Below are 25,405 nucleotides of genomic sequence, written 5' to 3' on the forward strand. Positions count from 1 at the left end.
AACCAAAGGGCTAATAGAACCATGGCCAAGCACCAGGGAGAACGTTGAGTTTGTCAAAAGAGTAGATTATTAACTATATATGATTGTTAAAAATGAAAATATATATAATACAGAAAGAGTATTGTATAAAAAAAATCCTAAAATATCAGGAAACCTCATCTCTGGTGCAATATTCATAGAAATAATCAGCTAAAATTCATCCAAATCTCTCGTTTTACACAAACCAAATGCAGTTGCTGTGTTCACTTTTGGTTTATTTGCACAGTTTATCAGTTGTTCTGTACTTTTATTGTAATGCATTGAATAAAATATGAAATATCCATAGAATTTGTCACTTAGTCAGGGGTCGTCTGTTTATTTAATGATAGAAAAGGGGTCCCTAAAGGGGAAAAAAAGCTGTTAATTTCCCAAGAGTCTTAAGTTCAGCGCATGGTGGTTGGCTCAGAAATTGTAATTGATTGCAAAATTTGTCGGAGAAATTGCACCTATAAAGTAAATTATGCTATTTTAAGGGGCCCTGTGTCAAAATCTAGTTTTATAACAAAAATATTTTGGCCTCAAATTAATTAACACAGCTGCCTTATGCACTTAACTTGATGGGAACTTGAAGATGGCAGAATACTGTACAATGCAGAGTGTTTGCTTCAGCAAATTTCCAGAGTCATTTATGTGATCTTTATGTTGTACACAAATGGAAGGGTATAAAAAAACACGTTCAAAAGTCTGACACTGTACAGCTGTTTCTGTCATTTATAACAGAGGAAGAGTATATGGAGACCAGTGGGAACACAGTTTCATTATCAGCATGAGAAAACTGTCTTTGACGGAAGTGAGCAATGAATGAGAAAGGAGAAGCTGCTGTATAGATTTGACCTGGGTGACAGAGAGAGGACGAGAGGAAATGAGACAGGAGCTGGAAAGGAAATGGCAGTCACTCCTGCCCAATGAGACGGCGATGTGGAACATGTGAGTGTGAGGGTTGACGCAGATAAACCAGCGTACATAAACACACGTACTGTACATGTGTGTTTGAACAATACAGACACACACTAATATTTTATCAGTTAACAGCTCAACTGATGATCAGGTAGCTCAAAATTTGTATATTTTCTCCAGAAACACTCACATATTTAGTGTTGGTGCTTCCATGGAAACACACACACAGACGCACACTGTACAAAATGTCCCTCTCCGTCACACAAACACAGTTTATTGAATGTCTTCCTCTCTTTGTCCACATGTTCTGGGAGTCACATGCCATTGTCCGGAGTTATGCCAGGAGCTGCCTCCTCATCAGATGCTATGCGTGTGTGTGTCTGTGTGTGTGTGTGTGTGTGTGTGTGTGTGTGTGTGTGTGTGTGCTTGTGTGCGGGCCAAACTGTGGGAATGAGAGACCCACACATGCGCACACACACTGCTATCTAATCCACAAGGGACTATTACATCTAATAGTGGTGCATTATATCACTGATGCTTATCAAAAAGAGAACAGTACAAAGCGCTGACGTACTGGACCGTGAAACTGACCAACAAAGACTATTTTTATTGTGAGTCAATATACAGACTGCTGCGGTAACTTCCTCTTTCCCTTTAAAGGATTACAGTTAAGCTTTGTGAGATCATACTGTAATACAAAGACCACTGTACCTACACGCCTTCTTTTACTTAACCTGACTGGGCAGCACAGTCTTCAGTCGCAACTGTTTCACAGTAATATAAAAAATACCCATGTCTACATTTAGAGCTGAAACAATTAGTTGTGTCATCTATTTCGATATTGATTAATTACTCAAGTCTTTTTTTAAGATTGTTAGTCAAAAAAACAATTTGAAGATGTCTACTTAGGACATGTTTAACTATTTACCCACATTCTATAGATCAAACCATAACTTGATTAATGATCAGAATAATCTATAATTATATTTAAGCAAAATAGATGCTGCTATGGCCTCTTTTGCTCTGGTACAACCAAAAGCTTATGATGGCTAATGTTAGCTTAATTAAAATAAAAATTAACATTAAAAGTTAACATTATTCAGGCAATTTGCTCATTTAATTACATCTCTCTTCCTGTTACATTATGTTTTACTGTCACTATGTCAGATTACGCGATTGTGGAGTCATAAAATCGTGACGTGACTTGGCTGACAGACATGACAAACTATACGCTGGTCCACACCAATCATTTTCTGTCTCCCGTCATGACGTGTGACGATGGGTTATTCTTGCCCTATTTTTATCATTATTACTATTATTTCAGTCACTGTGTCTGTTCATGTGCCAGCCCAAATGTTGCAGTAACGTAAAAAGCGTCACCAGATGGCAGGAGCTACATCTGAAGCACCGTAGGCAAACATTGTCACTGAATCCTCAAAACTAAATGCCTGCAGATGTTTCACAATAAAAGCCTGTTTAGAAAATTGAGGGATTCTCTCGACTGAAGTTATAAGGGGCTTTTAATTTGAAACAGATAAAGGAAGTGTTGAGTCTGAAATGACGGCGCGATGCATTAACTTTATAAAGGCAAAAGGGAGTGGATAAAAAGTAAAAATATAAAGACACTGTTAGAGCCATTTTTGTATCTGTGTCCAGTCATGTGTGGGTCACTGGTTTCCACAGTAGGTGGCGTGTAAACAATGGTGTCTGTGAAGGTACAAGTAGAGGAAGAGTTAATTACTCTACAGGTGTGCTGCTTACCTGGAGAAGCACACAGTTTTTTTGATTGCCGTTTAGTGGCCTAACTTTGAGCCTTTTGTTTGTTTTACATATAAGTTATAATGGTTTAAGTGTGTGTAGGTTGACAAAGGCTATATTGTTAAATGAACCGATTGTTGCAAATAAATGATCTATGTTTGAGCCACGCATGGATTCTGATTCATTCAATGGAGCCGCCACAGACGTCGCGTCAATTACAAGTCCTGGTAGCAGCCCCTCAGTGGCTTAGGTTTTTTGTTTGGTAGAAATCAAGTCATTACAGACATAGAGGGAATAATAAATAACTAGCTAAGAGTGCAATATGAGGGCAATAAAATAAGGAAAAGCTGTAAAAAAAATTGTATTTGAAAGATGAATGAAGCACAATGATTTCACTCTTCTTCAACAAAAAACGCAGCTAAACTAACCTAAAAACATCCACCTGGCCCCCCAACTTAAGACAGACAAAGAGCAGGTCTGATGTGTTATCACTTCGGCATGTTTAAATAGAGTCCAAAAATAGGCCAATGGGCTTTCCTGCGTGGGCAGTGTTGACATTAGAACACGGTGATGTCACCTGTTTCCTGGCGACCAAAATCCCCCAGCAGTGACTTACAGCCAATGTCCCGTGGAGTCATGGGCTCGTTGTGTATGATTCAAACCTACAGCATGACGCACTCGCTGGGCGGCTAAATCTGCGCATTGGGCAAGTTTGTTTTTGGTTAAACTGAAACAACTTCAACAGCTGGATTGAGGAAGTGGGCCAGAGAAAGAGAATATTTTTAGCAGTACATATATGATCACAGTCATGAGGAACATTTTGTACAGGTGTCTTGCAAAGGAGTTTTGGTCTTAATGGTAATTCCTGGTGAAATAAAATAATATGAGGCGTCAAATGAAAGCTGAGAGAAAAACTGGTTAACGGACTATAAACAAGCTTTTATTATTATCAAGCAGTTAAAAATGTGGGGATGAAGAGGGATGGCAGGTTCACAAGGGGGACACATTTTGCATTTGGCATCCCAACTCAAATTACTAAACTGTCAAATGCTCTTGTGAAGTGTTACGAACTATTTCCTTGAACTTAAATACAGTGGTAGAGTTTGTAAAGACATCAAAATGAGTGTTATGAGTAATAAAACTACTTAAGAGACTGAAAGTTTTTAAAAGATAAGACATGTTTTCATCGTCACATCAGAGGTATCAAATGATAACGGCACTGTATTATTAAGTTTGAAAATGTAACCGCACTGTTTATTGGATAGACAGGTTTACTTCCCCCAGGAGGGAAATTCCGCTTCCTCCACTTAACCTGAGATAAAAGTTATTATTCATAACACTGCACAACATTTCATTACATAAAGCATGCACGGTATGACAATCCACCTCTCACCTGTTGTCAGTTGTGTGCCAGGGTAGTGTGTACGGGCCGGGGTGGAGCTGCATGGCAGACAGAGGGGGAGGAGGGGGGAGAGGAGGGGAGTCTGCAGTGGGGAGGCAGGGCGCAGGAGGAGGAGATGGAGGGGGAGGAGGGGGAGGGAGAGGCAGCTCCGATAGCTTTGCCAGGTGCCAGGAGTGAGGCCTGATGAGAGGAACGCTGCGTCTGTGGGACATGAGAAAGAGAAACTCAGGTGAGGATCGATGACAGCAGTAAACCAAAATGCGACTTAAATCAGCACAACCTTTGCATTTATGACGAGCATTTTTGTTTAGACGTCATCATTAAACTGGATATTTTCATGGACTTTATTCTACCACAGCACTTTTTTGAGATTTACAGAACAACCGATATAAATTTACGTAGAATAACCCTGAGATTTTGCCCAAGTATAAAGAGGCTGCTGTGGTGTCGTACTTCCTGCATGACCTCTTCCAGTCTTATGATGTAAATGTGCAACATAGATAAATAAGGGCTGTCATCCTCTTCCCCTGAGGGCTAATGTAATTTCCTTTTTCTACTGTACGTCACTTTTTCCATTTTGCAACCTCCTCTTGACGGACGACAGGAACTTTTTTGACCACAATTCGAAGCAACTTGTGGTGGTTTTTTTTGGGTCTAAATACAATGATTTGCCCAGGCAACATGACGAGGATGACATACTTATTTGCAACCACAGTTGTAAGTGTCTGGGAAGATCAGGGCCCACATAAAACTTGCACAGCAGTGCTACGTTGCCAACCCAAATTCTGTGGAAACAGCTTCCTTAAAAGTTGTTTGGCCTTCTATTGGTCTGCCATTAAAAACTCATCTAACATGTACAGTATGTTCTCCACACTGATCTGAAGCCAGGCATTCCAGCGTATCCCATGATATTCACTAATTCCCTTATACAGACTTCCGATCCCATATGTGAGCCAGATTAAATTCACCCCCTGCAGACAGCGTGTGTGTGTGTGCATGAGTGTGAGACAGAAAGAGAAACAGAACGAGTGTCAGGAAAAGAGCTAGACACAAGGATTGAAAGAAAGAAAGCACTGTCAGGTATAAATGTGCCATTCTCAGTCTGAATCAGACCATTATGTGTTTATGTTTTAGATTAAGATTACAAGGTTGGAAAAAATGCTGCTGCTGCTGCTGGATGGAAATAATGTACAGAGCATGAAAACAAGAAAGACTGTTGACTCGACTGACTTGAGACTTGACTTGGACTTATCTCTACTAATTTGAGACTTGGCAAGCCTTCATTGTCTTGGACATATCTTGATTGACCTGATATTAATGAGATTTGAGCTTGACTTGGATTTGTCTCCTTTGACACTTGACTGGTCTCAAACCTGACTTGGACTTTGCGTGAGACTTGACAAGACTTAAACTTGATTTGGACTTTCATTTGACTCTTCATTATTCTCAAACCTGACGTGAACATGTCTTGACTGATTGGAGACTTGTCTCAATATACTTGAGACTGGTCAAGACTGAATTGATGTGGACTTTTCTTGACTGACTTGACATTTAATAAGATCTGAACTTGACTTGGTTTTGTCTCATTTGATTTAAACTTGACTGATCTCAAACCTGACTTGGAGTTGCCTTGATTTGCACAAGACTTGACGAGACTGAGTTAAACTTGTCTCAATTAACTTGTGACTTGATAAGGGTTGTTCTTGACTAGGATTTACCTCTGGCATGTCTCAACTGACCTGAGACAGGTCTAGACTCGCACTAGACTTCTACTTCTCTTGATTGACATGAAACTTGAAACAACATGAAACAACTAAATTAAGACTTGACAAGACTCAAGCTTGACTTGGACTTATTTCAACTGACTCTGGATTTAACAACATTTAAACTTAACTTGTCTTGACTGATTTGAGCCTTGTCTCAAATTACTTGAGACTTATCAAGACTGAATTCACCTGACTTGGATTTGTCTCATTTGACACTTGACTGGTCTCAAACCTGACTTGGACTTGTCTTGATTTGCATGAGACTCGCCATGACTCTAACTTGATTTAAACTTTTGACTTAATAAGGGTTTTTCTTGAATAGGATTTACCTTGGGCATATCTCAACTGACTTGAGACAGGCTGATTTGACTCTTGACTATTCTCAATCCTGAGTTGGACTTGTCTTGATTGACTTGAAACAAGACTGGTATCTGACTTGAACTTGTCTTGACTGATTTGAGACTTGTCTTGAACTTGTTTCCCCTGATTTGACACTCGACTAGCCTCAAACTGAATTTGGACTTGTCTTGACTGACCTGAGACTTGACAAGACTTGTTCTTGATTTGTCTCATTGAATCCAGACCTACCCTTGGGCTTGTCTTGACTTGTTTCATTGACTCCAGACCTGTCTTGGGCTTGTCGTGATTAATTTGAGACTTGACAAGACTCAAACCTAATTTAGAATTGTGTCAATTGACTTGACATGAACTTGTTTGACTTGGACTTGAAAACAGCTTTAAAAACAACTTAGACAACAGCTGGACAGGCAGAACAGTCAAGTTTAGAGAAGAAGAGATGAAGAGATTAGATTCCCACCAACCGAGTCCCCTGACGTGTCTTTGGTTAAGATTCTCAAACTGAAAGTACAAAAATGTAAAATGAGACTATTCTGGGTATTTCGGAGAAACATTTGGAGGTACAATTTTGGGAGAGGTATGCGGATCCTGGCACCATGAGGGAAAGGAAAGGACCGTTTCTGAGTATTATTGTTTATGATAAAGCAGGAGCAGGGGAACCATTTCCAAAATAAACACCCTTGTTTCCTGGTTCTTGCTCCTTAAGAGGGATTTCTATCTGAGCCCACTGATTGTTCGACTCCGCTGACAATGTCCTTAAATTATCCCCTGAGAAAGTTTATGTAGAGCCTGTGTGTGTGTTTCTGTATGTGCGTCTATGCCTATATATGTGTGCAGGAATATGTGTGGGAACTATCCAAACTCGCCCAGACAAAATACCATTATTGAACCTCTTTTCTCCAAGTTTAGCTCTCAGAGATTGATGACTGGGAAAATCAAAACAAACGATGTGACGCTAAAGTTTGATGGAGAATGTGCGATAGACGAAAAAAGAAAAAAAATGCTGACAAATGTGCAACTTAAGAATGTAATATAGAAACTGTTTTGTTGACATGCAGGGGGAGAAAGGGAACGCTGTTCCAAAACCACATAACCAATCGCTGTTTTTCCAAAATGCTCAGAACAGTGCTTGAGGGGAGCGTCAGCAATCTTGTATTCCACAAATTTGGGGATTTACAGGAAGTAGAACTGCATCTTCTAGAGGGAACCAAAGCTGTGATATTGCGAGGTAGTGAAAATATGATACATCCATATAAACTTTTCTATGAATAAGCAGTTTTTGTGATGCTACATACTATTGTGGTCATTTTAGTGGTCCAATAACACTTGTTTTACCAGAGGAATGAGAAGAGGTATTTCAAATTACCTCTGCAAGAAGAAAAGTCTGGTCTCAAGTAAGCATGATTTGGTGCTTTGCAGGTCAAAATTGTCCAAGTGAGAGATTCTTAGATGCCTAAAAAATATAACCTTTTGTTTCAACAGTGCTTTAATGACCACAGCTGCATACTGAAATATATAGTCATTGAAATACTGTTAAAAAGTTTGTCATTTCAACTGTAAAAAAAAAAGTTTAAATTGAATGTAGTTTCTACAGGAACAGGGTGTAAATAGTAAATTAAATAGTATCTTCATCATTCAACAACAACAATTATGAATTATGAAAAAAAGCCCGTTAGAAGTCCCCAGAGGATGCAAGCAAATTCATATTGCTTGTTCTGTCCGTCCAAGACCCAAAGATATAAAACCTTAATGTCATTTACATAAGCATATAACAGAAAACCACATATAAGATATACTTGGAATCATATTTCCACATATAAACATAATAAACACAGTGTAGTAACACAAAAATCAGATTTTCACTTTTCAACCAAACTTAATTTGGTTTCAATTTTGATGCCTTCTGACCTAGAAATGACCAAAAACGTGCTTACTGAGTTGTTTAAGGCATTCAAAAGTCTTTGTAAGGTTTGGAGATGAGCTGCTCGTTATCAAGGATGTTCAAGGATATATCAAGGACGAGTGGCCAAGATGTAATAGAAACAGTACCTCCACTGGGCTGCTTGGGTTGCCAAGACAAGCATCCACCCCAAAAAGGATGCAGTTCTAAATCTGATGGTAAAGTTTTACCCATCTTGAAGACTTAAGTCAGAAAATGTGCTCAGAATTTTTTTACTTGGGAACTAAAAGCCTCTGTCAGGGCTGCATTCAACAATGGCTATAGAGTGTCTGTAAAGTCCTTGGCACTCTCATCTATAGGACACAGGAAACATACCAAAGTACTGGATATTACTGTCCTTTTGAGGTACCAGGACCGCTATCAACTGTAACTAGTTGTTATTAACATAATCCAAAGAACTCCCTTTTCCTGTTTCTGACACTCTAACCCAGTTGGCTACCTGTCTCATCTCGGAAAAAACACAAATAGGAGTCACATGAATCATGTTTTTCTAAAAATTCGCTGGCACAAGAGAAGCAACAGCATGTCCTTTACATGGAAACCAAGATAATGAGTAAATCTACAGCTGTTGTGGTGTTGCTGCTGTGACCACAAACCAACCAGGAAATCTAATCAGGTTTGCAAGACATGGAAAGCTTCTATTTATGGATATATTGCCAGGGTTTTTTTCGGTCCACCTTAAACTGAGAAAGCAAATACACAAAAAGACCGCAATGGCGGTAAATGCAAGAAAAATGGGACGAAATAAAAGAACAGAAATGGCAAAAACAAACACAGATGATGAGAAAGAAGCAGTCAAAGGCAGAGAAATTATGAATTCTCTGTGTTGCGACTCTGAATGAGCCTCTATGCTGCTGGAATGTCCCACTTAATGGTCAGAAACTGCAACAGCTGACTGATACCGCAAAGGTCAACGCGCATAATCTGAGTCACACACACAGTCTCAATACAGTACAGAACGGGTGCCAGACAAACAGATTTGGACTCCGCACAGTCTCAGAGATAAGGACAGAAACTGTGGCAAAACATGACTTCCTGAGGACAAGACAGACTCAGAACAAGACAAGGATGATGAAAAGATTGTAAATAAGATGACGAAATGTTTGTGTATCAGGGTGTTTGTGAAGACAGACAGATCATGTGCTCAAGATAAAGTGTGGAGACTGTTGGCCAAAACGACAAAAATGCAAACTTCAGCTTTTCCGTCATGTGTAAGAAAATAAAGCTCGACTTATTGAACCTTAAAGTAGACAGAGAGAAGATATTACTCCTAAGCTTACGAGCGCCGACCTACCAGACTCCACAGGCTAAAGCATCCGCTGTCAAACTGATCCCAGTTCAGCGTCCCAGCATCCCTGATACCCAGAGTTCAAGTTCAAAGAGTTGAGCGTCTCCTTGGGAAGCCAGACAACAACACTCTCTAAATCTCCCTCACAACTTTTCGGAGAAGAATCGCCACCTCGTAAAAAAAGCTCTTTTCTTTCGTCCTCAAGCCAGTTGAGGTCTGCGATGAGGACCGGGTTTTGTCCGCAACATCTGAGACTTGGTAGAAAGTGTCCAAGTGCTGGTGTCCATGTGAAGAAGTGAAGGATCTGGCAGGTTCTGACCATGAGAGAAAAAAAACAACCGACGATGCTCACATCCCCTCTCCCTCCTTTTCCTCACTTCCTCCTCCCTCGCTCCTCTTGCTGGAAGACAAAACACGGCTATTCCTCCCTCCTGCACTCTGCATTTCTCTCTCTCCCACCCCTCTCCCTCATTCTCTCCCTGCCTCTCTCGGCCCCCTCTCGGGCAGGATGTGTGAGTCAGGGAGGGAGGAAGTATTGTGGAGAGCAGATAAAGTGGTGGACGGCTGCTAAAATAATACCCAGAGTTCCACACTGTTATTGTTTGACGGGGGGGAAAAATGCAGAGGTACTTCCTCCTTGTGTGTATGAGTGTGTGTTTGTGTGTGTGTTAGTGTGCACGTGTGTTTGCAGAGCATGAAAAAGAGATCGAAAGAGCAAAGAAAGCAGAGACTGTTGGACAGACAAGGGGGCTTTTTCAGTTTGGCCAAGAGACGAGAAAAACAAAATGTGATGAAAGAGAGGGAATGTAACAGATGATGGGAGGTCTGCAGGAGAATACAAGAGTCTGAGTCTGAATAATTACAGCCAAAGAAAATAAATAAATAAAACATGAGTGAGTGTGATGGATGAACAGGAGTTGTGATTTTTATTACTCTCCTTATCGCTGCATTTCTTTAAGCATGCACGCCTGTTACAGGAATATTATTAAAAAACCAAGGCTTTTACCATAACACCTTCATGCTACTGGTAAGTAACAATGTATTTTTTTCAGTGTACTTTTGGGAAAACCACACCTGGATCAGCTGATATCCCCAACAATACAGCTTTTCATGCTGGGAATTTTGCAGGAATTAAATCAGACCCAGAAAGCAGATTGGGCATTGAATGAATGAATGTATATGTATATGTATATGAATTGCATTTTAATATCAGCAGTGTTTGGGGACAGAGGGTCTCTCCTCATTGCCTGGGACTGATTTGATATGATGATAAAAAAAAAAAATCCTTAAAAAAATCCTCACATCCAGGATAGCAACAAATAGATTTTAGTCAGGAACACAGTCGGAAAAGAAAACTTTATTTCCATTAGCAGTATTAAATTTGACGATACGGCTCTGTTCTGGGGCCTCTCTGCCTTTCCTAGGGCTATGCAGAAAGCCTCTTTTAGCGCCTAAAGCCTAAGGCAGAGCACACCTCTCTGCCCTTCCATGTGCAAACGAGGAAAGCCTGAGACAGAGAGAGCACACCTCCCTGCCCGTCCATGTGCCTACATGGAAAGCCTAAGGCAGGGAGAGCAGCGGCAAAGACCCCCCGGGAACAGAACAGAGCAGCATCAATGACAAACAGAAATGACATTGATAAGTCAGATACCGCATGAAAAGGAGGAGCTGGGGTGGAGGCAGGTTGCAAAGCAGCTTGCAGAGGAAGCAGCAATAGTAGACACGTCAGGGCAGTTTAAATATGGCGACCTGAATGAGATTCACCAATTGGTTGCATAGAAAGGAATCATGTGATCTATCAGCTTTGCTTAATAAATGACTGAAACTAGTAATCGATTAATTTTATTAACTATGTGTCTTATCATTTATGGTACTTTCCTGCAAATCTCTAAAAGGAGTTCAGTCAGAACAACACAGTAATCTGCATGTCTCTGTTCTTCATCAGTTAGCATAGTTTTCGCAAGTCATGCATTTGTTACATTTATAGCTGCCTAGATTAGCAAAAATGGCAGTGTTTAAGACTGAGCTATACCTGCTTCATGTCAACCTTTTCAACTATATTTGGCTGGATATGAATGCTACTAATGTATGTACTAAAGTGTTTAGTTTTGTAGTTTGACCAACTCATAGATTAGCAACAGCTAATAAGATCTGCATGTGGCGCTTGAAACAGAGTCACTATCCATGTGTTATTTTTGACCAGATTTGAACCTTTCAAAGCAAACATCAAGAGGTGTGAGTGTCCGACATTAACGCTGTTGAAGTTTAACCAACCCCACAACAGCAGACACTTAATAACATGAGGCCCTCAGCAGGCTTCAAAGGATTTCCTGGAGACTTATATCTCCTGCAGACTGTGTGTGAAGATGTGTGTGTGTGTGTGTGTGTGTGTGTGTATATATGTGAGTTATATACATGCATGTGAGTAGATTCCTTACATTCCCTGTCTTCCCTTCAAAAGGGTGAAGGGTTAACTATGCTAGAAAGCCTAAACAACCTCACCTCCTCCCCTTGGTCCCTTTGTGTTCGCCTGCAATCAAGCCCTATTTGTTTGCTTTATGGGTCTGTGTGTGTGTGTGTGCTTGCAATCCTGTTTGTTTGCCTCCCTAATGGACCCTCATCAGCCTTGATTATGGATTTCTGAAAGACACACACTGCATGCATTTATTGCTTAGACGCACATATACACACACGGACACACAGACACACAGACAGACACACACACACACACAGTTTTTGACATACCAGGTAATCAGTACAGTGAGACTAGGCTCATACCAGAGGTCGACGGCAGGAAGGGTGAAGTCCACTTTAGCATCTGCAGCACAATGCAGTGTTTGTTACTGCTCGATCCCGTAATGTGTGTGTGTGTGTGTGTGTGTGTGTGTGTGTGTGTGTGTTTCCCTGTAGTCAGTACTTTACTGCAATTTACTCCATCCACATGTCAGTTTTTTAAAAAATGTTCTCGAAAACTTGATGTCCCCGTCAGTCAGGATGAGTTGAAAAGACAGCTCAAACAGATATCTTGAATTACTGATTCCCTGGAGCCTCATGAAATGCATCTGACAGGCAGTAACGGCAGAAGTTGAGGCACTTCAAGGTCAAGCACTGAAAGAAGTGGAAGTGACAGTTGAAACAAGAGCAACTGTAAGAAATTGTAAAGGCAACTGATGATAAAGTATTGAAAGAATGTCGAATCAGAAGTTAAATTTCAAGAACTGAACTGCAGCTTAAGTGTTAATTGGAAGTGTTGAAAGGAGTTGAAGTTTGTTGAACTTAAATGATAAAACCAACTGGAGGTGTCAGTTGAAGTGTCAGCAAGAAAGGAGCTGAAGCACTGAAAGGAGTAAAAGGGTCATATGAAGCGCAGTGCTGAAAGAAGCTGAATATGAATGGAGTTTGACCTGAAGAAAATGTGCTGTCAGGAGCGAAGTCTGAGCATTAAAGGAGCTGAGGAACTGGAAGGAGTTGAAGTGCTAAGTCTCGATTATACACATATGTCAAAACCATAAATTTGCTTTTATGGTAAGAGAAGTTCAAAGCGTCAGTTTAAGTGTAAATATTTAAGTGTCACTTAAGAGATGAAGACTCGGTCTAAGTGGAAATACTAAAAGAAAGTGTAAGCACCGAGAGAAGTTGAAGTGTATGTGATCGAAGGAATTTTAATTGTCATTTGGAGTATAAACACTGACATGAGTCAGTGTCAGCTGATGAGTCAGTGACAAGCAAACAACAATGACTGGAATAAAGGAAATGAACATCTGAAAACAACCATGTGAGGCATCTTTAAGAAACTCATTAGCTGTGACAAGTTATTAAAGTCCTACACAGAATGCCATCTCTGTTGAGTTTTCTTCACGGACACTGGAATGAGATAAAGACAAAGACAATTAGACTTTCCGCTTTGGTACTGGAAGAATTCTTGGAAAAATATTAATATGTCCGTGTGCTTACTTTCTTCACTCCTGTCACTCCTTCAATGCTCTTGTTTTATCTAGTTCACTCTAGTTCACTCCAGTCTTGAGATCCCAGCTGCTGATCGGGATCAAACAGACATTTATCAACCAATTGTCTGTCTCAACAGTTAAAATCCAGTCAGACCAGGTGCAAAAACACAACTGGAGCAATCTGTTTAAATGGCTAGAAATGTCAATGCAACATTTCAAAATAAAATGTACAGCAATTGACCCACCAGAAACTGAGCACAGTCTGAGAACGACAAGGAAGATTTGCAGCTTTTCCATGTTCCCATCATGGCCTATTAAATACATTTAAATCACATTAAAAACATCTTGGGATCTGGCAACTTGCGATATGAATTATTAATAGACATTTTATAGACTAAATAATCAATAACTGGGCAAGTGAGGTTACAGGGGCAAAGGGATTATCCTCTGGACAGCACTGATTTGGTATGATGAAACTAAATGTGCTGGTTCTCCTTCCATAACACAGACACATCTTTTTAACATGTGTGTGTGTCCAAGTTGGCCTTGAGGAATCTGTGTGTGTCTGAGACAACCACTGTGTATGTGTGTGTGTGTGTGTGTGTGTGTGTGTGTGTGTGTGTGTGTGTAGAGGCCAGTGTCATGTATCATGGAGTCGCAGTTTAATGGGCCAGTTAATAAAAACCAGGCCAGAGGAGACAGATAAACTGTAGCAGACCACACGCGTAGAGGACGGACAAACTCACCCACAAAGATACTCACACACACTCATGCTTGTACACTCTCGCTGTGCTAAGGCTGCAAGTAACGATTACTCTCATTGTTGCTCAATCTGCTGAATGCTTCCTGGATTAACTGATTAATTTTTGACCTGTGAAATGCTTGTTTTAATGAGACAACAGCTCAGCTTTCAGTTCATTATCACAGAAGACAAAGAAAAGCTTTAAATATTCTCATTTGAGAGAATGGAACCAGCATTTTTGTCCTTTTTTCCTGAATAAATCGCAATTAAACAATTACCAAACTGTTGCCGTTTCATTTTATGATTCATTTTTATGTCATGATTTGAACAGTAACAATGAAAGGAAATTCTTTGGGTTCCTTGGGAATAAAACCGGTAGGGGTGGAAAATTTGGTTTTACGATTACTTTCTATTTCAGTACTTTGGGTTGCGACTTGAAGGCTCAAAATAAATTCTGAATTCAGTGAAGATGCTTTAAGTTTAACCTTTGCAAGTACAAGATAATTATCACCTGAATTGGCATCTTTCAACTCACTTTTTGAGCAAAAAAGCTCTCTGTCCACTGCCTGCCGAGAACCAAACAGGAGACAGACAGAAGTTAGCAACAAGCTGGTGAACATAGTGAAGCAGTCAGCAGCTAAAGAACCAGACATTTTCCACAGGAGGAGGTGGAGACCAAAACAGAGAGTTGAAATTGGACTAACATTCATTAGCTGATCTAAAACAAGACTCCTGATTGATGCTGTTGCTGCTCTGTGTCTGTAGGATTCGTAAATTGGAGGGATGGGCATTTTGAGTAACTTCCATATTTAAGTTCCACATTAAATTACTTAATAGTATTCGAGTACTCATAAAAAAAAAATAATAATAATAATGCAAGAATTGGAATGTAAACTAGCCAACAATGGAAAACAAGTGCAATTTGAAATTCATTTATTTAAGAGACAGGCTTCAGTCAAGTCTATTAAATCATAAATCCATTCATCCATCCATTTCAAACCGCTTATCTGGGGCCAATTTGCAGGGGCAGCAGGCCAAGCAAAGCACCCCAGATGTCCCTCTCCCCAGCGACACTTTCCAGCTCCTCCTGGGGGACCCCAAGGCATAACCAGGCCAGGTTCTGGGTCTGCCCCGGGGCCTCCTACCAGTGGGACATACCCAGAACACCTCTAAAAAGAGGCACCCAGGAGGCATCCTGATCAGATGCCCGAACCATCTACTAATTTCAGAGTTAACACAAGAAAAATCAGCAACCTTCTGTCACTGCCATTTATGCTAAACAGGTTAGACACAGCACTGATGATCTGTCCCCGAGTCGCTCTCCTACCACTAAGTTCAACAGCTGCCTAGTAAGTATGAGCTAACACAGCAGCAGCGGCTAGCATCCAAGACCAAACTGTTTAACAGTCCTAATACACTCATACAGATGCCAAAACAGCTTGACTCTGTCCTGTTAATAACAGTTAGATAATGTTAGCTGTGTGATGCTAACAGTAAGCCCTGTCACTGTGTGTATGTGCACAGACTGTCACCAACTGTTCCTGGTGTGCAGCTAACACTACAGGAGCGGTAATTTCAGGATAAACAGAAAGAGCTACAGCAAGGCAACGAGGCACTGCTTGCAGCTCTACAGTGAAATACGATTTTAACACATTTCAATTTGTAAAAAACTGATAAATGTCATTGGTCAGATTTGACAGGATGGGGGGCAAGTACTCTAAATGCATGGTCCAATTTTCTATGACTCTTTTGGACATGTTCCACTCATACAGTAAGACCAGTTAGCTCGACTGCCATTTAGGTGGCATGCAGTTTACATACAGTAGCATACAGTACAGGTCAAGCTCCCTCCTTCCCAGGAGACTGTTAAATAAAAAAATTCCTTGAGGAGCTAAATCAGTTTTCTCCCCTTCATACAATGATGGTTCATAAATACTAACCATGGATACAGATTTCCATCTATATTGCATCGTCAGCAAGAAGAGACATTAACATATAAGAATACATTTTTTAAACTATTAAATAAATCCAGAATCATGGGAGACTAAGAACCTCAAGTTTTACCTGAATCAACTTTTTTATCACCCAAATGGACTGCAAACCTCATAAACTCACTTCTCTATCCCCGAGGCTGACACCTCCCCCCATTTCTGTTCATCCTGAGTATAACACAGAAACACACATTCTTCTTCTCTGTCCGCAATGTCGATAATACATCCCTAAAAGCGTCACAACTGAAATCATTTACAGTCAGGATCCTAATCAGACCCAGAGTGGTGTATATCCATATGTGTGTGTGTGTGTGTGTGTGTCTGTGTGTGTGTTTGAGGAAGAGGTCTTGAGGAATGCCAGGAATGTCTATTGTTCAGATTGGGAAGGAGTAATGGGGGGCAGACTATTGTGTTTCATGGTTCTTGGCACCGAAGACCTTAGTCTTGCCCCGGTCTCCAGGGACCCTGTGGTACAAAAATCTAAACAACGGGATGTGTGTGTGTGTGTGTGTGTGCGTTTTGTCCATCAATCTGTCTGCGGTAAAATTCCCAAACAGTCATATGAATGTGTGTGTGTGCTGTGTGTGTCCGCACCCACAGACCTCCTTCTGACAGTCTGAAACAAGCAAGAAAAAGTAAAAAACGAAAAGAACGAGTCAGCACATACACAGAGAAGATCTGGAGCGTCGGAGGATGAACTCTTCCAGGAAGAAGAAGAAAACAAATGTTTCAAATGAACAAGAACAAACAAAACTGTGAAACTGAGCAGCTCACCGGTCAACACAGACAGATTACAGAGCAGGAAAGTCAAGTCGAATATTTTAGAAGAAAAAGCCTCAATTGTAGTTTTGGCTGGATAATAAAGTCTGAAAAAAGCATCCAGACATGATGGGAATGTATTGAGCTTAAACGAAGTGTATGTCTTGGGTTACATATCAATAGAAAATTGTCGATACTAATGTTGATACAATACCAAAGTTTCAATACCAAAACAATAATTTGGAATTTGGTAGATTACTGTAAGAAATTTTTCTCAAAACATCCATGTTTTCCTTTTTACAGTAACAAAAGAAGCCAATTGTTTGATGTTATCTAAACACAATCACGGTGAAGAAGGACTCAGACTTTTCCTTTTAAGGGATACTTTGCCAATATTCAACGAGCTTTGTATCATAACAATGTGGCTAGTATGTGTAAATGTAGTATGATAAACTTTTGTCTATCTTACGAGCACCTAAATCTCTCTGCTCGTCTCTCAAATGAAGCTCGCCAAAAGATGCAAAATGCGCAATCTGGCAGGTTTTTGCTGTCTCTAGGGCTGTTGCTTGAACTACAGATTGTACTTTGGCATTTCCGTATACCCACAACCTTGGACACAAAGAGTTTAACTGTAAACCCCCGTTTCCACCAAACAATTTCAGGATGGTACCTTTGGAACCAAAAGTAATCCCTCAGACATGGTACCTAGACCCTAGAGTATCCACCGTAAACAGTACTCTTAAATGTGGGCGGGGTTGTTGTCACTCCCTGCTCCGTCCTTTTTGCTTATTACTGGTGACACAGATGGAAGTCTGCATCTCATTTATTGTCCACAGAACGAGGCTGCACGCCGACATTTTCCTAACAAAATAGAGAAGGATGCAGTGAGTCTCTCTCTATGGGATATTTAAAAATAGCGGGTTTGTGCATTTAGTTGTTGTAAGGCAAGCTCAGGGGTTTAGTGTTGCTGTAGCCCACAGGAACTATGCTTCGCAGCGCTTTTTTCCCTCCAAGTGAGGATTGGGTGTATGCAGTTGACATAACCTGGTCGAAATTAATATATATGAACGCTTCAAGATCCACTCATTACTAAAAGTGAATATCATCAATGAAAGACATTAAAAACTGCTGGAATGGTCAAAGTTGTCACAGTGGAATTTAAGGTGTGCTGATGGATTCACGTCGTCAACTCATGCATTGAGTAAAATTACAAGTTCACGTTCTACCTTAAAAGTCGCCGGCAGTCAGTCCAGTGAATTAAGTAATTTTTTCTCAGACTATGGCTGCACCAAGAGGCAGCGAAACATCCTTTCATTTTATAGTTACAGTTTACTAATAAAACTCTCCATGGTACGAACAGTGGTTACATGAGCTTCAAAACCAGCCACAACTCAGCCCTGAGCAGAGTGACCTCCTCCCCGTCCAGCCCTCAGCAAAATAATTGTTTAGTTAATGTGCAGCAGAGATGAAAAAGTCCGCTCAGATGAAAGAGCTTTGTCATGAAGTTTTGTTTACCCTGTCAAAACATCAAACACAATATCAGTCTCTCTTGTAATTATCATTTTAATTTCCTCTAGTTCACTGCTCCTGCCACTGTGAGCGTTTTTCATGCTGCCACGTAACTCCGGTCTGTGGAATATTTCCTGCTTTGTTGCCCTGTAATCTGACAGGTTTTCTTTTCCCAACTTGTGTTTTGATTTGCTTCTGAATTTGAGAGAGATTTCCTTCCAAAGTCAGATTGTTCACTGTTTGAAAGAAAGAAAGTGATATGAAAAGATTGATATCGTAAAAATAAAACAAACAGCTGCACTTTACAATGGGTAGAAAGTGAGCTACCGTTTCGGTTGACAAATGGTAACGGAGTTTTTTCACTATGTATATATACATACATTTAGAGGAATAAAATTACACCAGTTTGAATTAATTGGCTCTTTGGCTACAGGGGTCTAAAACACAGTAAAAACGTTCTGGCTGAAGACGACTGGTACACTGTCAAATTTGAGACCTAAGAGTGTTATTTCTTTTCCCACTGGGCATTAGATGTCTGCTGTACTTTCAACACTTGATACAAATGGATGCAGATATTTGTTGGGTTTTTAAATACACTGGACAAGATTACCCAAATTGGGTCCAGATTATTGCTCCTTTATACTTTCCTTCTGAATCTTATGAGTTTACATTCACATCTAATTAGCCTGAAGAGAGGATTCAACAGAGAGCATCCCATTATCAGCACTTCAGGAACAGTTCAAACATTTTGAGACATACTATTATTGAATCTCTTCCTGAGAGTTTGATGAGAACACTGATGACAGTCTTATATCTGTATTTTGAATGTGACGCTGGAGCCGCTTAGCTAAGCACCAAGACTGAAAACACAGAGAAACAGCTTTGGTTCCACTTTGCCATTGGCAGCTCCGGCTTTGCCAAAACAAACCATGCTGCGTCGATTTACGTTTCAATTCAAAGTTGTGCCACACTGTGCCCAAGATAGACCATCTTAGGCACCGGGCCAAAAGCGTGACCTACCGCCTCCAAGCAAGTAGCAGTGATATCCCACCTGATGATGCCCTTCTTCCCCTAAAACAAGTATGTGTTGCAAGACTTAACTTATGTCTGTGCAGGAGACTTCAGAAAAGGCATCTTTTTAAAGTCTCTGTTCAGCTCTCAGTAATTTTGTAGCTTCTAACATTATCTCTGTGTTGTGGAGTTTAGTTTCTCTCCTACATCTCTGTTTTTACTTTAGATATCTGCTTTATTTTACCGTTTCATGTTCACCTTCAACTATACTGGAATCTTGTTAAGTTACTTATGATGAAAACCCAACATCTTATTTTGCTGCAGCACAATAAAAGGTTTTACATAACAAATAATGGGGGACTTTTATTGTTTAGAATCTATGGGAAATTAGAGGAAATTGAATGTGTTTATCACTAAATTAGTGGCTATTCTTCAATATATACAAATCTACTGATAACACAGCAAGGAGGAGTACAAGCAGAAACAGCCAACGGCTTTTTACTGCACCTCGGCAAACAGCTCACCTCCAATAGGTAAACTTTTTTTTACCTGCCCTGCTATGCGATGGAAGAAAATATGTAGCTACGTAACAGGGGACTGTAGCCGTGGATCTGCCTGCTGCTTTTAAACGTCATCACTTAATCATCAGTCATCAGTTAAAGACACAACTTCAAGCGGGTAGCCATGTTGTAATGGTAGTCAAACCAGTAGTCAAACCAAGTCAAGCCAAGCCAGCACGTGTATGGAAAAGCCCTGAAAGGGGACCATAATCCACCTATGAGCAACTTTAAAGCTCACTAATTAACGGGTCATATCTTGTTTTTTCATCTGCACAATAAAAACAAAGTGTAAACGATAATAAACACCACATAGATGCACACCTGCATCTAAAGAGCCATTTCCTAATCCATCAGCAGCTGTAAATAAACTGTTTAGTCTTTGCAAGCTGCCTCTTTTCACACAAATTTCACCAACGCATTAAGTCCAAGCTGGACAGGAAGTAGAGGGGGGGCAAACTTTGGAAAGAACAGGAAATGATGCGAAAGCTGAAGAATGTCCTCCTGCCTCTTCCACGGCTGCCCACAGAGAGAAACTGAAACACACACACACACACACACACACACACACACTGCAACACAAGCTGGATCTAACAAAAGGTCGTTGAAAACAGGAAGTACTATAGAAGAAACATTTCCAGGTCAAGTTAACAAAACATCCCCAAACATTCTTTCCCCCTCCAGAAATATATTGGAAAAATCATCAGTCACTCAAAACACCCGAAAAGATGTAAAGAGACAAAAATATCTCCTGTAACAGAGGGTGGAGGGGTGAAAGGTCACGCGCCTATAAAGGGTTCAGCAATAGAAAATGTTCCCCATTCAATATCTTAAAAGTAGTCATTACTGTAAGAATTAATGAGTCATAAGTGTCAAATTTACAGCTCTACATCAAATGGTATTGCTAAGCATGCAGTAAAGTGTGCAACATGTACATGTCATGGATACAAACATACGTTTGTGTAGCTGTCCAGCCTGATTATCTCCACTTTCACATGCCCATAATTCAACTGTGTTTGTTTTATGGGGATTTAGTACTACGAATGTCATAAAACACACTTGTACATACGTTGTTCTAACCCACCGTAAAAATCATATTTGTGGTTGAGATTTATTGCACATTTTTTACAGTGCAATCCCATCACAATGTCTACTAAGTAAGCAGTAATTCTGGAGCTTTAGGTCGTATCGTATGACCTTCCTGAGCAGATGGAGTTTGCTCACGTTACATGGGAGTGTAGATGTTCAAGTTTCCATTTTTTCTGAGCGCTGAAACATCTACAATCTGTGACAACTGGGCAACATCATACACTGTAAAAAAATAATGGACGAAGCCATCATCAACCATTGGTTAGTGCTTGAAATCCCACTTTAAAGCTCGTCAGTTTGGCCATTGCCATTTCTTTGGAGCCAGAGGTGACTAAATTTGAACAAGAGGGTGGAGCTGTGGAGGAACAAGGGGTGTATCTGACTCATAGACTATCACTAAAGTGGCCACGTCCCTAATTATGCTTAACTTAAAGCCTTAATAAAATTTTAAACTTCTGAGTTATCTTTAAATTTACCCTCCGTACAGCTGTCATTAATGTTGACATTAGCTAGAGACCTTTTTTTTTTTGTACCAGGTTGTAAACATGTTTATTTCTGCTGTAAAGTTGGGCATTTTAACATGGGGATTGACTCACTTCTTGAGCCAGCCTCAAGTGGTCATTCAAAGAACTGCAGTTTTTAGCACTTCTGCATTGGCTTCTAGGGCTGCCCCCTAACAGTTGACCAAATGCTAGTCAACCAGAAAGGTCATTAGTCAGCGAGATTACATTGGTTGTTTAGTCGCACAAAAAACCCTCAAAAAACCCCTCAACCTCTGGTACCTGCAGTTATTCCACAGGCTAGTTAATAACATGTCGGGCAGGAAATCCAAAGTGTGGGATCAATTTGAGAAGGTGAAGGACGAACCCAAGGTGATATGCAAACTAATCTTCATTGGTCGACTACAAACATGATGTATCATCTGAAACATGGAAGTAGCTACATGCCCATTAGCCACTTAGCACAATCATTACTGCTTTGCCGACAGTTCCACACTTATTCATATTTTTATGTAAATAATGTTGTTTCTGGATAATGAAGCTCTTGATCTGCCAAAAAATTTCAAACTTGTGCTCAGACTTCTGAAATTATATTTTGTTTATGTTTTCTTGCTGAGATGTTTTCTGCATTCCTTTAGATAGTGCATGTGTTGATTAGGAGTCAAATAAAACACCAGTTAACAGCATTGTGGGTCCTTTTTACCATCAGTTGTCTTGTTAAAATGCCCATAAAGCATCGCCTCTGATATAAACTTAAAACAGGCCTGAACACACTGCTGTCCTATCCCTCCACTGAACTGCTGGGCAGGCCAGTAAATTCCTGCGGTTGGCCAAATTTAGCCTGCAGGCCTGCTCTTCTTTCAGCAGTGCAGGACAATGCAGCAAGTCTGAATTGAATATATTTTAATTAAAGAATGGGCAATGATGTGAAGCCTGGAGGGAAAGCTCAAACAATAACTGATACACTTGAGATAAAGAGCAAAAAGCAGAATTAATGGAGGAAAATGTCTGGACTACACTTACAGAATAAGAGTTTAACATCCTTCTAGGAGTCGAAAAACGTGAGAATTAAATGTTTCTCATTTCCGCTGTTACACAACTCCTTATAAACGTAATGGAAACCTGTTAGACACAATACACCCCTTCATGAATCCAACGCAAGCCTTCGTATCAAAGCAGAAAAGTCGCACAGAAGCGCCATTTTCCAACCCTGAAGTTGAACAAATCATCTCTGCTCGCCAACTCCACATTTCCTTCCTCTGCATTTACATCATATAATTAAATCCACTACAGTATGTACATTTTCCTTGCTTGCTCCATCAGTAGAAAAGAAGCCCATTTATTCACAAACATACAGTAAAATACTGTGCAGGGGAACCCTAGTGAGTAATTTCCTGATGGTTCCAAGACAAGCGTATTGGGTGTAAGAAGTCCATATAACTACTCTCCGTCTCAGTTTAGGTTAAGTGACTTTTAATGGAGCTTAGAATAACAGAAACGGCACGCACACCAAATTTCTCACACTTACTAAAATACATGTACACGTGTGTGCACGCACATATAAAAACATACAAGGTGGAGTCCCTACAGCTTGGCAGAAATGGTGACAACTGCTTGGCAGGCAGCCGCCTTGGAAAAGCAGGTAGTTGTGGTGAAGAAAGAGGGCACCAAAGAAAATGAGCAGCACATAAAGAGTCCCTAGTTATAGTTGTATAAACATTTAATGTGTAGGATAATTGGCTGAGAATACAGCCAAGAAGCTGCATTTTTTTTTACTTTTGGTGGCATTAAACTGAACAAAGAAAGCAAAAAGTGGGAGGAGAACCTTAATTTCTGTTGTCAAGTACGAAGCATTTTGTCCCAAAATGTCCTTAGTTTAGGATTCACAAGGACATGTTTAAGATGCAGAGAACTTCATAGAATTGGTTTGGAACAACCTCACAAACACACTCAATCACCATTTAAGAGGCAGATTCTCCACAAGAGGGAGCTGTTTGTTTGTCAGACCACATCTACATATTGTTAAACTGTGCCACCTATGGAAAGAGAAAGTATGGGTAATAACAGCTTTTACACAAGTACGCAAATCAGCTTCACTATAACTCGCACAGACAAAGCACTTGTCTTTATCTGGACACATTTTCCCAACAAATACAACATGCTAACGTTTTTAGCACAAGCCTATGACATTTTACGTTGAGTAAATTATTCTAAAAGATAACAGACTTTTCCTATACTCATATGAAGCCAGGGACAACAGCAACATTTAACAAAGGCAATGTCACAAAATTCAGCTCCATTACAACTCACAAGGTTCACTGACAAAAAACTGTCTTAAAACTGTCTTATACTAAACACGTTTTCAAATCAAATATATTATTATTATATTATCTTGGACATGTCTTCTCTGATGATCTTATGGATGACAGTGACATCCATCGTCAATGCTGTAAAATATATGCACAGGCCAATACATTGTTGAAGATATTTTCTATGTGTTCTGCAGATGTTAAATGTGCTCTGTTCAGGGCTTATGTCACCCCGCTGTATACAGCTCATCTCTGGTCCTCTTACAGAGTGAAAAGTATGCAGAGGCTTAGAGTGGCATATAATGATGCCATGAGGCTGTTGCTCCGTGTTCCCAGGTGGCACAGTGCCAACCAGTTATTTGTGTACTCTAATGTACCAACATGTCAGGCACTGTTACGAAAGTTAATGTTTAATTTTATGTGTCGACTGGATTTGTCAGAAAATAGCATTATTATGGCCTTAACCTGCCCTATGATGGGCTATCGGTTCACATCCAGGCTTCGAAAGCATTGGCATGATAGCTTGCACCTCTTTTTGAACAAACAGTGATGAATTACTTATATGAAAGTATATATTTTTATTTTTAATGATGTATTTTAAATGTATGTAATGGTTGTGTGTATGTGTGTGTGGACCATTTGAGTCCGTAATAAAGATTATTACATTATTACATAACATGCTAACGTTATTAGCGTAAGACTATGGCATTTTTCATCACATAAATTAGCCTAGCAACCAGGTGAGATTTCCTCTGCTCATATGAAGCCAGGATAAATCACACACAAGACTTAAAATGCTATTTTGTGGCGGCTTTATTGTCTTCACAATTTATTGTTTCTTATCTGTGAAATTAAAGTAAATAGAAGCGTCGTTTCCACTGAGGGAAATGGGTTTAGCTTACAAAATTAGACAGGAGGTCTGCGTCCAGGGAGGTGCATGTCAGGCTATGCTGTAGGGTATGGTGTACATCAACGCAGAGCCTACGTCATAGGTAAAGTGTCAACTCCACACAGAAGTATAAATTCAGCATTAGCCTCTTTTAGGTAATTGTTCTGGTTTTGCGGCCACGACTTCACTGTTTTGGTTTGATTTCACCGCTCTTAAAGTGTTTCCAACAGCAGGCAGCTATTTTCAGTGGAAAAAGCTCTAAAAATAACTCACTGTACCCAACCTGTGCAGCACCAAACAGCCAACAGGAAAAGTCAACAATCAGCTGAAGACCCACATATTTCTCATATGAGCTGTTGGACACCATATCAGACCTCAAACTACAAAGGCACTCAGAGACCTCAACAAGAGTAAATATTAAACGTATACATCAGATGGCCAGAAACATGCCTCATATGATCATCAAACTGTATGTGACCATTTACAGTTTGTTCAGTTGCTCCCAAGAGGCCAAAACATCAACTAAACCTCCAAACTTTCTCAAAAACAGCAGCTATGAGCACTCGTCTGCTCCATTCCTGCAAGTGTCACTACTGTAGCAGCTGCGACTTTCCTCTCCTGTAGATGGTGCAAAT

The 25,405-nt window shown here is 40.2% G+C and overlaps 2 protein-coding genes across 4 annotated transcripts in view; one reads left to right on the plus strand and one right to left on the minus strand.

Annotated features, from left to right (window-relative positions):
* rps4x (ribosomal protein S4 X-linked) overlaps positions 1 to 25,405 on the plus strand; it is a 569,691-nt gene that overhangs the window by 336,703 nt on the left and 207,583 nt on the right. The window lies entirely within an intron of this gene.
* The window catches only part of shroom4 (shroom family member 4), a 123,506-nt gene that overhangs the window by 23,300 nt on the left and 74,801 nt on the right, over positions 1 to 25,405 (minus strand). For 2 of the 3 annotated variants that reach the window (XM_049569279.1, XM_049569278.1), the window contains one exon: positions 4,088 to 4,297. In XM_049569279.1, the coding sequence (XP_049425236.1) occupies positions 4,088 to 4,297 (210 nt within the window). Of the gene's footprint in view, positions 1 to 4,087; positions 4,298 to 9,473; positions 9,936 to 25,405 lie in introns of those variants that run through there. The other variant, XM_049569280.1, reaches the window with a different exon arrangement.

Source organism: Epinephelus fuscoguttatus, linkage group LG23, assembly GCF_011397635.1.
Source record: "Epinephelus fuscoguttatus linkage group LG23, E.fuscoguttatus.final_Chr_v1".
Lineage (NCBI taxonomy): Eukaryota > Metazoa > Chordata > Actinopteri > Perciformes > Serranidae > Epinephelus > Epinephelus fuscoguttatus.